The 13,482-nt window shown below is 51.3% G+C and overlaps 1 protein-coding gene across 1 annotated transcript; it reads right to left on the reverse strand.

The window, feature by feature from the left end:
- Window positions 1–551: 551 nt before the first annotated feature.
- On the reverse strand, window positions 552–10,810 carry LOC128847357 (zinc finger protein RFP-like). The gene is given in 9 exon segments (XM_054046747.1): window positions 552–1,069; window positions 1,966–2,012; window positions 2,617–2,730; window positions 3,396–3,418; window positions 3,744–3,911; window positions 3,913–3,975; window positions 9,227–9,322; window positions 10,277–10,315; window positions 10,433–10,810. Coding segments are annotated over 9 exon segments (1,446 nt in total).
- Between the last annotated feature and the right edge of the window lie 2,672 nt (window positions 10,811–13,482).

Here is a 13,482-nt window from a genome sequence, read left to right on the forward strand (position 1 = left end):
TTCGATCCCTGAGCAAGTCAGGAAAAAGCAAACAAACCCCCCACCAGTTTATCAAGTAGTTCTGATGGCTCCTGGGTTTATTGCTATATTTTACCCAACAGGAGAGACAAGAGAATCCATCGTGAGCCACAAAAAATTCAGCATCTTTGCAGCTGTGAAACCATGAAACCATAAAACACAACAACCTCCACGGTTAAATTCTCCATGGTCAAATTCTAGAAAACATTCATCAAAAGTGAAGATTAACCATTTTCTCCTGTCCCTCCCCTGCCCCAAAGATTTGCCACCTGTACTGTCCTCCCTCACCCAGGACTCCTTCTCTTGCTCTCTGACTACGCAGAATGCTAGCGTCCTCTGGGATCATAGAGAACACTGACAAACAGGCTGGTCAGTGTCCCTGAGGGCTGGGTGGTTTTGGTTGGTTGGTTTTTTGGAGGGGGAAGAACTGGTCACAGGCCCACTTTAGATTCCAGGGTCATAGAAATGAGGCGACCAGAGGCTAGAGAAGCCCATTTCATGGCCTGCAGGGAGATTGTTCCTGATACACAAGCTTAACTAAGTTTCAGCTGGGTTTCACTGTACCAGACACTGAGCCAAGGGCGGATTCTCTCCCCATTGAAAGAGTCTGGGGGGAAAGTAAAGATCGGGGACTTGTTGTCAGCATCGAAAAATGCCACCTGCCCCTTGTCACAGTCCAGACAAACCCAGACCCTGCTGGGGACCCGGCCCAGTGACAGTGTGGTCTTAGGGAAAGTGAGAGCATGATATAGACCCACATTCAGTCGCTCCACAGTCCAGATCCCCCCCTCAGGACTAAGGCTGATCTCTCCCTTCCTCCCCACAGACTCTCTGGCCACCCCCACAGCCCAGTATCGCCCACTCCCCACCTCCAACTCCCAGCAATGTCTCCCTGAGGTGAATCCCTCACAGCCCAGCACACAGGGCTCAGGGTCAAATCTCTCAGGGTAGTTGGGCAGATCCTGCCGTGTCTCTCTCCATCTCACACTTTTCCGATCCGCGGACGGGACAAGTTGGGGATGAGCCATGTCTGGATCCAGAGTCACATTCACTGGGGAGAGAGAAAGAATCAGAGCATTAGGGGCAGAGCTCAGCCCTGGGGAGGCTGCTACAACTTCTCACACTCCCCAGCAGCTTTGTTCTGGCTGGGTCCCAAGAAGCTGCCTCTGTTCTGGGGCAGAAATGGGATTTCACTACAGCTCCCTCCTCCCAGACCCTAGAGGTGCCATAATTGCTACAGTTTTGGCTGCAGATTCTGCCTCCCCCGCAGCTGCATCTCCCTGCTCGGGCTGCCCCACTCCCAGCAGCAGGGGCGGGGCGGGGCGAGGCAGGCAGTTGAGCCTGGGGTGGGACCGAAGGGGCATCAGCCTCAGCAGCCTCTTGGGGAGACACCTCCAGTCAGAGGGAATCAAGGAGGCAGCAGAGAGGGGAGCACAAACCCCAGTGCAGCTGGGGTGGGAGGAGGAGGTAGCAGCCCTGGATGGAAGGAGGCGGCCCCCAGCTCCCGGGGAATGGAAGAGGAGGAGACAGCACCAGGGGAGACCTCACAAAGACAGAAAGGATGGAGGGGCCCGACTGGGAACCCTAGAGCACAGGATGGAGAGAGAGGTGGGACCTACGGGGAGAGACAAAGAACGGGGTGATGTCCTACGGGGACACCGAGGGAGGGTCAGACCAGAAACTCACCCCCTGATATTAACAGATGAGTCAGAGCCCTCACTCCGTCAGTACGGTGCACAACAATTAAGGGGTTAATATACTGGGGTGCTTAATGCCAGCCCCCTCCCCTGCAATGCTCACTCCCTATGGTTGCGGGAATCCGTTTTGTTTCATCTCAGGCACTTCTTCTGCAAGTGAATTCAGCACCACAAACACAAACTGTCCTTTTCTCTCAATCCCAGGAAAATATCCCTGTGGAACCCCACCCATTCCACTACCCCCTTTTGCCAGAGATCCACTTACTTGCTGTCTGCAGTTCAAACATCAGAGTGTCTAGGGAGGAGAGGGAGAGAAAGATTTCATGGTACCATGCAGGATTTCAACAATTAATCAGAATAACTGTGCTTTAGTTCTGGGAGAAGAAGAGAGGGGAAAAGGCAGAGAGACTCAGAGAGAGAGAGAAACAAAGAGGGGGACACAGTGTAAAAATCACCCATGTGGAGAAGGGCCAGTATGAGACCTACGGACCATTTTCACTCCTAGTAATGTGCCTATAAATACAGCTTAAGTGGAATTTAGGGTTTCCAGCTTTTCTACGAGAGAAAATTCCTACACAGGGCAGACTGGAATGAAACAGAATCAGGAAGAGAAGATGGAGCCCTTTGCATTAGCACAGAATTTATCTCAACCAAGGTCTATGCAGTCCTCAAGAATTAGGGCAAACAAGGTGACAATGAATCACATTCAGACTATTGATGTTTCCCCATAAATATCTTGTGTCTTGGAAAAATTTGCTGAGCTAATTCAAAACTTTGTCTATATTTTTTCCATGTTCTTAAATTGGGTTTTACATTCGCAGCTAATTGGACACAGCCTGTTTCCTCCAACATTCACAGAGATCAGACTCCATTTTCCTTTTTCAATCCCTGCTCAGTTCCTTGGAATTTCTTCAGAATCTCCTTTAGTACAATGTTTTTCTGGGTAAAATCACCAAGTCTCTTTGCCAGATCTGGAGAAATCGCCCCTGGCTGCTGGAACTTCCCCTTCTCGCACCTGGAGAGAAACAGAATTCTCTAATTAATTGATTGTAAATCACGATTTTATCCTCATTTCAGATGAATTTCATGCCAGTGAAAGCTGCTGGACTGCGGGGCCTGGAGGCTGGATTGTTCTATGTATCCTGGCCTCAGAGCAGGTACCGCTCAGGCAAGGGCAGCACAAGCTTCACCCACAGCGGCCCAGTTTGTTTCCAGCATGACCTGGTGAGAGACGACATCAAGGGGAAGTGGAGCAGGCAAATGGGCCAACAAGCTGCATTGACTCCGCTAAGCTTTTTAGCGTGCACACCTGCCCAGTCAGAAATGGATGGAGACCACTAACCCCAAATCACCTCACACAGGGTGCCAAACAGACACAAGCTGGACATATTTGACTACTGCTGCTCTGGAAGGGTCCGTATTGCCGTTCCACGGGACACAAGAGATTTAATAGATCTATTCTGGTCTATTAACCTGCCCCCATGCTTCATCATCTCAGCGTCTCGAATAAAGAGCATCAATCCCAGGAGTAAAGTCAGCAGAGGGGGGATTTGGATCTGAGGGGTGACCCTGTCCCGCACAGTTGGCCATGGTGCCCTGAGGAGATGTGGGCCTCGCATGGGGCTCAAGACCCTCCCCCGCACAGTGACTTGTCCCCGAGAGTGAGACGAAGCCATGTACCTGCTCAAGGTGCCTCTGACGTCCTAGAGAGGGGGAGACAGAGAAAAAAGAGCTCCGTTACAAGTGATATGGAAGCTGTTCCATACCCCTAATCAAATTATTAATAATACAAAAGAGAATAATAACACAGATGCAAGTGGAAGTGATCATAAACCAGAGAATTCACATTTTAACAGTAGTTCATAACAATAAAATGAGGTACCATTAAAGAGAGAGCGAGAGAGAGGATTCCTATGTAAAAACTAGAAACAGTGAGTTCCACTGTAGTGTTAGGATCCTGCACTCCAAGCCACATGGGTCTCCCCGGTCATCCATTTCCCAAATATCTCCAAGGCTCTGAGGGCTCACCTGCAGGAATTCACTCGCTGGCTGCTGGCACTTCCCCTCCATCTCGCTGATCAGCTCGCTGAGATGGGAAATCTCCGTGGAGAGTTTGGTGATATTTTCATCCTGCAGCTTCACAATCTCCTTCTCCAGCTCTCCCAGTCGGGCCAGAAGGAGTCGCTCTTCTTCCTCCCAGAAACTGGTGCAGCTGTTTAAATTGAGACACAATTTTCTCTCTCTCAGCTTCTGTCTTTCCCTGTAAAGAAGAGGCACAAAGAGGGAAAGGGCACGTCAAGGACACACCGACAGGCAGGGTAGATTTCACAGAGCCCTGTGTGAGCAGGAGGGGGAATTTCTATATATTCGGCACCTCAAAAGCAGACAGAATCTTTCCCCCATTTGACCAGAGAGAAGATTTTCCTAGAAAGTCCCACCTCTCCCTAAATTTCCTTCCCCTCTGACATGGTTTGTTTCTGTTGTGATCAGTGACCTGTGACAATCTCAGTCCTTCCAGTAGCAGAAAGGGTAAGACTCAGAGGTACGTTCGCAGAGACTTCCTGAGAGAGACTGAAGGGAGTAAAGAAAACACAAATAAAAATAAGAAAACAAACCAAAACTCTCAAGTTTTACTGAGGAAGCTCCTGATATTCACATGCCCCGGAGGGACGCCCAGCCACACCTCTGGAGAGACATGAGAATTCAGTCTCTAAAAGCTAACTGTGTTAGTGCAGAGATCGGGATCTCTAGTGCAGCCCCAGGCCATAAACTTATACCATGAAATCAAGAATGAAGCGAAGACAAACACAGCTCTGAAAACAAGGGAATGCAGAGCTAAGGTCGCGCCTTCCACACACACTGCCACCCAACCTTAACTCTGCCCTCTTTCCACAGCTGCCTGCTACTGCTCCGTACTCTGTCTTGAGGTGCACCAGTCTCCTGGAGCATGCTCATATCACTTTCCCATGTGTGTATCCAAGGTGTGTGCGTATTTACAGAGCCTGAAAGACCCTCTAATAACTTCTAAGATGCTGATTCCCTGGTGTGGCATTGGGTGCCGGACACTAGCCAAGGTGAAATCCAGTTAGACCCAGCTCAGTTGGGGCTGATCGGTTCTATGATCTGAGCCATAGGCGGGCCCAGAAAAGTTATAAGAATGGGAGACAAATTGAATGTCACATTCTTTTCGTCTGACCCCTTCACCTCTGTAGCCCCTCGGCCACATGACTCCTGATTCGGTCCAATAACCCTGTCTCAGGCCTGGATGGGGCACAGTGATTTTCAAAGACAACATCAGGATGCAGGTGAGTTTTAGAGGGGAGGGGTGAAGCGATCATCCCAGAGAATAGGGTGGGGTGGAAGGGTTTAGTTGGGTTTGTGCTGCACGTTAAACCGAAAACCACGGCCCCTCCTTTTAAATGGCCAACCCAACGGGTGCTTGGTATGGGACATGAGGGCGCTGCTGTTTAAAACCATTCCCACATGTTATGAAGGTTAAAGAAGCCAAAAGACTGTGGCTTACCATGGCTGCCTGCAAGCCGAATTCTGTTGCCCACCGGCCCTGCGTGTGTGATCTCTCACACCAAACCGGCAGCCCTCAATATAAGAGTCAAAGTGCAACCTTGTAAAGAAAGCTCACGTGCTATGTAATGTTAACAGCTTGGTTCACCGTGGAAGAGCCTACATATTGTTCTCTAAAATGTGTCTTTTTAAATCCTACTCTCCCTTTTTTTTTCCTCCCGCAGCAGCAAATGTTTCAACGCTAGCTGTATCGTCTCCATCCCAGAGACTAGCGAAGATTAGAAGGTGAACAACCGCACTCGTGATGACATGTTCTCTGAGCTCATGCAGTCCTCCCACACTGAAAGAGCCCAACAGAATGTGTGGAGGCAGACAATGTCAGAGTGCAGGAAGACAGAAAATGAATGTGAGGACAGGAAGGACGAGCGAGAGGAGATGTGGCGTCAGCGTGATGAAAGGAGGCATGAAGCAATACTCAGGCTACTTGAGGATCAAACTCATATTCTCCGGTGTATTGTTGAGGTGCAGGAAAGGCAGCAGGGGCACAGACCGCCACTGCTGCCCCTGTGTAACCAACCGCCCTCCTCCCCAAGTTCCATAGCCTCCTCACCAGATGCCCAAGAACGCGGTGGGGGGGCCTCTGGCCCCCCAACCACTCCACCCCAGAGAACTGCCCAAGCAACAGAAAGCTGGCATTCAATAAGTTTTGAAGTGCAGTGTGGCTTTGTCCTTCACTCCTCCCTCACCCCACCCATTGCTTCCCTCCTCCCCCAACCCTCCCGAGCTATCTTGGCAGTTATCCCCCCATTTGTGTGACAAAGTAATAAAGAATGCATGAATTTTGAACAACAATGACTTTATTGCCTCTGCAAGCGGTGATCAAAGAGGGGAGGGCGGTTGGCTTACAGGGAAGTAGAGTGAACCAAGGGGGCGGGTTTTCATCAAGGAGAAAAACAGAATTTTCACACCGTAGCCCCCTGGCCAGTTATGAAACTGGTTTTCAAAGCTTCTCTGATGCGCAGCGCGTCCTGCTGTGCTCTTCTAATCGCCCTGGTGTCTGGCTGCGCGTAATCAGCCTCAACCTCCCACCCTGCCATAAACGTCTCCCCCTTACTCTCACAGATATTGTGGAGCACACAGCAAACACTAATAACGATGGGAATATTGGTTTCACTGAGGTCTAACCGAGTCAGTAAACTGTGCCAGCGCGCTTTTAAACGTCCAAAGGCACATTCTACCACCATTCTGCACTTGCTCAGCCTATAGTTGAACAGCTCCTGACTACTGTCCAGGCTGCCTGTGTATGGCTTCATGAGCCATAGCATTAAGGGGTAGGCTGGGTCCCCAAGGATAACTGGAGGCATTTTAGCATCCCCAACAGTTATTTTCTGGTCTGGAAAGTAAGTCCCTTACTCCAGCCATTGACACAGACCAGAGTTCCTAAAGATGCGAGCATCATGTACTTTTCCTGGCCATCCCACGTTGATGTTGGTGAAACGTCCCTTGTGATCCACTAGTGCTTGCAACACCATTGAAAAGTACCCCTTTCGGTTTATGTACTCGCTGCCTTGATGCTCCGGTCCCAAGGTAGGGATATGCGTTCCATCTACTGCCCCACCACAGTTAGGGAATCCCATTGCAGCAAAGCCATCGACTATGGCCTGCACATTTCCCAGAATCACTACCCTTGATAGCAGCAGGTCAAAGATTGCTTTGGTTATTTGGATCACAGCAGCCCCCACAGTAGATTTGCCCACTCCAAATTGATTCCCGACTGACCGGTAGCTGTCTGGCGTTGCAAGCTTCCAGAGGGCTATCGCCACTCGCTTCTCAACTGTGAGGGCTGCTCTCATCTTGGTATTCTTGCGCTTCAGGGCAGGGGAAAGCAAGTCACAAAGTTCCACGAAAGTGCCCTTACGCATGCGAAAGTTTCACAGCCACTGGGAATCACCCCAGACCTGCAACACTATGCGGTCCCACCAGTCTGTGCTTGTTTCCCGGGCCCAGAATCGGCGTTCCATGGCATGAGCCTGCCCCATTGTCACCAGGATGGACAAATTGCTATGGCCCGTGCTTTTAGAGAAGTCTGTGTCCCTGTCCTCATCACTCTCGTGACCACCCTGCCGTTGTTGCCGTCGCCTCCTCGCCTGCCTTTGCAGATCCTGGTGCTGCATACACAGCAGGATAATGCGCGTGGTGTTTACAGTGCTCATAACTGCCGTGGCGATCTGAGTGGGCTCCATGCTTGCCGTGCTATGGCATCTGCACGGAAAAAAGGCGCGAAACCATTCTCAGCCGTTGCTTTCAGGGAGGGAGGGGCGACTGACGACTGTAGCTATCCCACAGTTCCCGCAGTCTCCGCCAACCATTTGAATTCTGGGTTGAGCTCCCAATGCCTGATGGGTCAAAAACATTGTCGCGGGTGGTTCTTGGTACATGTTGTCAGAGCCCACCCACCCCTCAGTGAAAGCAACGGCAAAAAATTGTTTCTCGCCTTTTTTCACTGTCACCGTATGTCTCTTGGGTGCTGCTGGCAGACGCGGTACTGCAGTGCTACACAGCAGCATCCCCTTGCCTTGCGGGTGGCAAATGGTGTAGTATGACTGGTAGCCGTCATCGTCGTCCCGTGGGTGCTCCTGGCTGGCCTCGGTGAGGTCGGTCGGGGGCGCCTGGGCAGACATGGGTGCTCCTGGCCGGCCTCGGTGAGGTCGGTCGGGGGCGCATGGACAAAAATGGGAATGACTTCAGGTCATTCTCTCTTTAAGTTTTGTATAATGGAGATTCAGTCCTGCCTGGAATATCATGCCAGCTGGAGGCTTCTGCCTCAGGCTTCTCTCCCAGTCGGCAGCTATAGGCTGAGCAAGTGCAGAATGGTGGTTCACTCGACTTCCCTGTAAGCCAACCGCCCTCCCCTCCCCACTTTGATCTCTGCTTCCAGAGGCAATAAAGTCAGCGTTGTTTCAAATTCATGCGTTCTTTATTAATTTGTCACACAAATGGGGGGATAACTGCCAAGGTAGCCCGGGAGGGATGGGGGAGGAGGGAAGCACCGGGTGGGATAGTTGTAGGGGCACCCCCTAGAATGGCATGCAGCTCATCATTTCTGCGGGATGTCTGGGGCTCTGACCCGGAGCAGCCGTTTGCCTCTCTGGTTCTTTAGTAGACTTGCCTGATATTCCAGGCAGGACTGAATCTCCATTAGACAAAACTTAAAGAAGAGAATGACCTGGGGAGTCATTCCCATTTTTGCCCAGGCGCCCCCGACCGACCTCACCGAGGCCGGCCAGGAGCACCCATGTCTGCCCAGGCGCCCCCGACCGACCTCACCGAGGCTGGCCAGGAGCAATCAGGAGACAGCAGCAGACCGTACAACTGTCTTTGCCAACTTGCAAAGGCAAGGAGCTGCTGCTGTGTAGCACTGCAGTACCGCGTCTGTCAGCAGCACCCAGGAGACGTATGGTGACAGTGAGCTTAGTGGGCTCCATGCTTGCCGTGGTATGTTGTCTACACGGGTAACACAGGAAAAAATGCAAGGAACGATTTTTTGCTGTTGCTTTCACCGGGGGAGTAGGGGGCGCCTGACGACATGTACCCAGAACCACCCGCGACAAAGTTTTTGCCCCATAAGGCATTGTGAGCTCAACCCAGAATTCCAGTGGGCAGCGGAGACTGCAGGAACTGTGGGATACACAGCTCTGAAAGTCGACGCTAGTCTCGGTACTGTGGACGCACTCCGCCCACTTAATGGTCTTAAGTGGGGACACACACAATTGACTGTATCAAACTGATTTTTTAAAAATCGACTTATATTAAATCGACCTAATTTTGTAGTGTGGACATACCCTCAGTCCCACTCCAGCCCACAAAGGGGAACAGAAACAGACACGCACAATCCCAAACCAGCAGCACACGGCCCAGAGAGACGCACAAACCTCCCACACTGACATTCATCCCCACGGCCCTCCTGGTTAACAACACTGGGCACCTACTAGGTACTCTGGGCTTCTCTTCTCTCCTGTCAGTTTCCATCCTAGGAGCTTTTCTCTCTCTTCCTTCAAAGCCTGCAGTCGGGTCTGGAATTGTTCCTGGGCAAAGACAAATGGGGGTGGGGGGGTTAATATTTTTTCTTTTGGAGCTTGAGGAGCAATTATTTCCCCCCCTCTCCCATAACTGCACAGATTTAGTTTTCCAGCTTGTTTAACCCAGCAGCAGGCCGTGAGAGCACCCACATGGCAACTCACGGGCCAGGCCACGGACACTGCAGGAACTGGGGGAAAGCAACAGGTAACAGAGGAGAACTAATTCATTCTGACACTTGGGGGCTAGGAGCACAAACTGGGCCCTGGCTGCCAATGTACAAACCCTAGTGCCTCCCAGCATGTTCAGTAAAGATCTCTTTCCTACAACTCTGCTCTCACATTGCTGATCCTAGTAAAACAGATGGTGTCAGCTTTGCTCCAAAAATTCTTCATCATCTGTCCACCAGTCAAGAGCTCTGACTACACCCCTGCCTCACCTTGCATCCACCAGCATCTTTTGGGGACCAAGAATCAAGTTATTTCTCTGTTGGTTTGAAATGAATGAAGCAGAGCGTGGGAGGATCAATTCCCAGAGTCTGATTGAATCTTTTCAAAGATCTCAGGATTTTAGAAGGGTGGGGGCTGGCAGTGCTGGTTCCGGTGTGTCCCGCTCAGCAGGAACATGTGTTGGAACAGAAATATTAGCTGAGGAAAAGGGCATCACAAGAGAATGAATATTTTTCCCCAACCACCCCTGGAAATTAGTCCTCAAGTCAGAGCAGAGATCCATGTGTAAGGTTCTAAATCTTTATCACAACACTGTAGTTAGCAAAAAAACCCATCCTTTATGACAGCAGGACATGAGGAGTTCCGGTGACACCCAAACATTGGAAGTCTGGGAACCCACAATTATGGCCGCAGGCTACATGATGTCTGCATGAGCAGCTGTACTCTGGGCCTGGAAATAGATCTGAAAAACCGAGTAGGTACAAACACTGATGCTGGGCGGAGATTTCCTACCTTGTACTCCTGGGCAGCCTCCTCTATGGGAACCACCATGTGAGATCTGTAAAAAGCAACAGAGGGTCCTGTGGCACCTTTAAAACTAACAGCAACCCTCTGTTGCTTTTTACAGATTCAGACTAACACGGCTACCCCTCTGATACTTGACACCATGTGAGATCTGTGAGCTTTGGATTTATCACACACCAGGCAGATGGGGGTTTGATCCTCCTCACAGAACAGTTTCAGAGCCTCCTGGTGCCTCTCACACACTCTTTGCTCCTTGGGTTCTGTCAGCGCCTGAAGCCTCAGTCCTTTCACTAACTCCACCACATTCCCCAGCTGCCTGTTGGGCCGCAGGTTTCTCTGCAGGGCGGTTTCTCTGCACTGGGGGCATGAGAAGTTTGTATCTGTCTCCCCCCAGCACTGGCTGATGCAGGCCCGGCAGAAGTTGTGTCCACACTCAATAGACACTGGGTCTGTGAAATACTCCAGGCAGATAGGACAAGAAAGTTCATCCTGGAGACTTTTTGCAGGGCTCTCTGTAGCCATAGCTCCTGGAGGGAAGGGTAACCAAGTTAGTTTGAATTTCCAGCCGTCTGGGACAGGAATTGGGTGTTTCCCTTCCTGACTCTGTCTCATTGGCTGAGATAGAATCAGCTGTGTCTGTGAGTTCTCCCAGCCCCTGGGCGCTCTGATGAGAAACGTGACCCTCTCTGCTGGGAAGACTGCTCATCTCAAAAATAAGCTGAGTTAAAAAGTTGCTTACCATGTCCTTTATTTTTATTACCATGGCACATTTTTAAAATAGGGACTCTACTTCAAACGGCAATTCATTCCCTCTCTGACTGTGTGCACGCAGCCATTATATAAAAGGGGGCAAAGGAAGGGGAGCGAGAGAGAGGGGGAGGTTTGGAAGCCCATGAAGCATGTAAACAGAAAAAAGAAGTGTGTATTAATGTACCCACCTGAGCTCCCTTCCCTGTCCCCATCCCCAGTGGGTTCTGTGTCTGGGCTTGTCCGGAACTGGAAGAACTCCGGGTTGTTTACAGGTAACCTCAGTGAGCTGAACATCACTGGGCGCTGCCAGATTTCCTTCCTCCAGGTCCCAGGAGATGTCCACAGGGTAGTGGTGGGGTCTGTGCCAAGCACGATGGGCCCGGGAGTCAGCCCCTGCTAGGCCATTGGCCTCCTTTGCCTGGCGGTACAACTCCCGGAGTTTCTTCCCCTTCCTGGCATTGCTGCTCTTCTCTGTCCTACCCCATTGTCTGGCTCACCTTTGAAATGTGTGAATAGACACCTTTATGTCTGCGGGGATTCTGTAGTAGGGCTTGCACTGCCTCCCTTCCCCCGCCCCCGCCCAAAACAGGCTGAAGACATCTACTCCAGGGCTTCTCGACTTAACCTGTAGGCCGGGACCCAAAATTGGGTCACCAGAACGTTTCAAAAGGTCATGTGGCAGCTCCTGTCCCATGAGGCTGGCTGTTCCCCCTCCCTGCTCCAGGTACCACAACCTCTGGGGTCCCAGCGCCACTCAGTTTGGCCCAGCTGTCATGGTGACGGGAGTCCGGGTAGGCCAAACCTGGGTGAGTGGACCTGCAACCCCATGAGCCAGGGCACAACTCCACTCACACAGATTTGGTCCAGTCATGGGGGGATGGGGAGGAACCCGAGCAGTGCTGTAACCCCGGAGGTTGCAATGCCCAGAATGGAGAGCCAAGGCCAGCCAGACCCACAGCACGGGAGCTGCAGGAGTCACCACTGTGCGGTGAGTTCCTGGCTGGTCACCCAAACCCCCCCGGAGGCAGGATCTGACTTAAACCACCCCAGGGCCACCACTCCCAGACTATTTACTGGGTCACAACAGGCCATAAACATTGACAAATGGCTCCTGAGCCCCAAAAGGTTGAGAACCACTGATGTAGGACTCCTTTCCTGGACCAGACGGCAACAGGACCTTTAGCTGGAGCAGCAGGTAGAGCCACATCTGAGCTCACCAAGGTGGGCTGCAGGGACAGAGGAATTTCCAAAACACACGGGCTAAAGGTGGAGGAATGGGAGGTTCCAGCCACTGTGACCCCTTGGCAGGAGAGTTCCAAATTGTGATCGGAGCAGTCACCCAAGCAGCGACAGGGACATTGCTGGAGGGCTGTTTTGGCTGGTACCCATAATGCAGCCCCCACACAGGCATCATACTGGACGAACAGGGCCAGTAGAGGGCTTATGTCATTTACGGAGGTGGTTTTACTTCATCAGGGTTTTAGTGACAGGACTCAAAATTGAGCATGGAGGTGGGCAAGGATGTGCCAAAATAAGGCAAGTGTTACCGGTAAAGCTTTGGCGAGTAGGCCTATGTTAAGGCTGTGCGCCTGCTTGGTGTGTGGACCAGCACTGTAACTGTAGTTTTCATTCGTCTCTACACGCCACAGCAGCCACTTCCTCACTCACATGCTTAGTCTGTCCCATGATAACAGGAGTTGAGTGTTACCACACTAGGGGCTGGTCTACACTATGCAGTTGGGTCGACATAAGCAGCCTTGCGTCAACCTGGGTGTGGAAGTGTCTTCACTTAAATTCGGCTCCGGCCGACATAAGTGCCTCTCTACGCTGACATAAGAACACCTCCTTCTCAAGTGGTGTCGTGTCACAGGCGATGTAGTTAGGTCGACACAGTGTCACTGTAGACACTGCATTGCGTACGTCGACTGTTACTGGCCTCCAGGAGCCATCCCACACTGCCCATCCAATTGATACAAGCGCTCCTGGTGGGAGAGCCATTGCCTTTCTTTTCTCCTCTTTTAATTTAAGAGCAGCTACACAAGAAAGAGAAAGAAAGGATGAAGCTACACTGATTTACTCCCCCTGGAGCTCTTTCCCATAGAGCAACACCAACGTGCACCAGAGGGGGATCTGGTCCTTCATTGAATGCGATGGGCACTCACTTAACGGCAGGGATGAATTTGGTCCATTGCCCTTGTAGCCATTTCGGTTTAGCTACCCATGGAGAGGTTGGCCCATGTGTCTTGGCCTCATTTAGAATGTCTGAGACATGATCCCTTGTCCCTAGTTTGTGTTTTGTTGTTTTTTAATTCCACCAGCTGTCTTTGCCCAAATCCCACAGGCTTTCAGTCATTTGCTGATTGATCTGAACAGGAGACTGGAGTCTGATGGGACTTCTCTCTCCTCCAGCCTCAGCTTCCCCATCTCCTGCCTGCTCATCCTAG

Source organism: Malaclemys terrapin, chromosome 13, assembly GCF_027887155.1.
Source record: "Malaclemys terrapin pileata isolate rMalTer1 chromosome 13, rMalTer1.hap1, whole genome shotgun sequence".
Lineage (NCBI taxonomy): Eukaryota > Metazoa > Chordata > Testudines > Emydidae > Malaclemys > Malaclemys terrapin.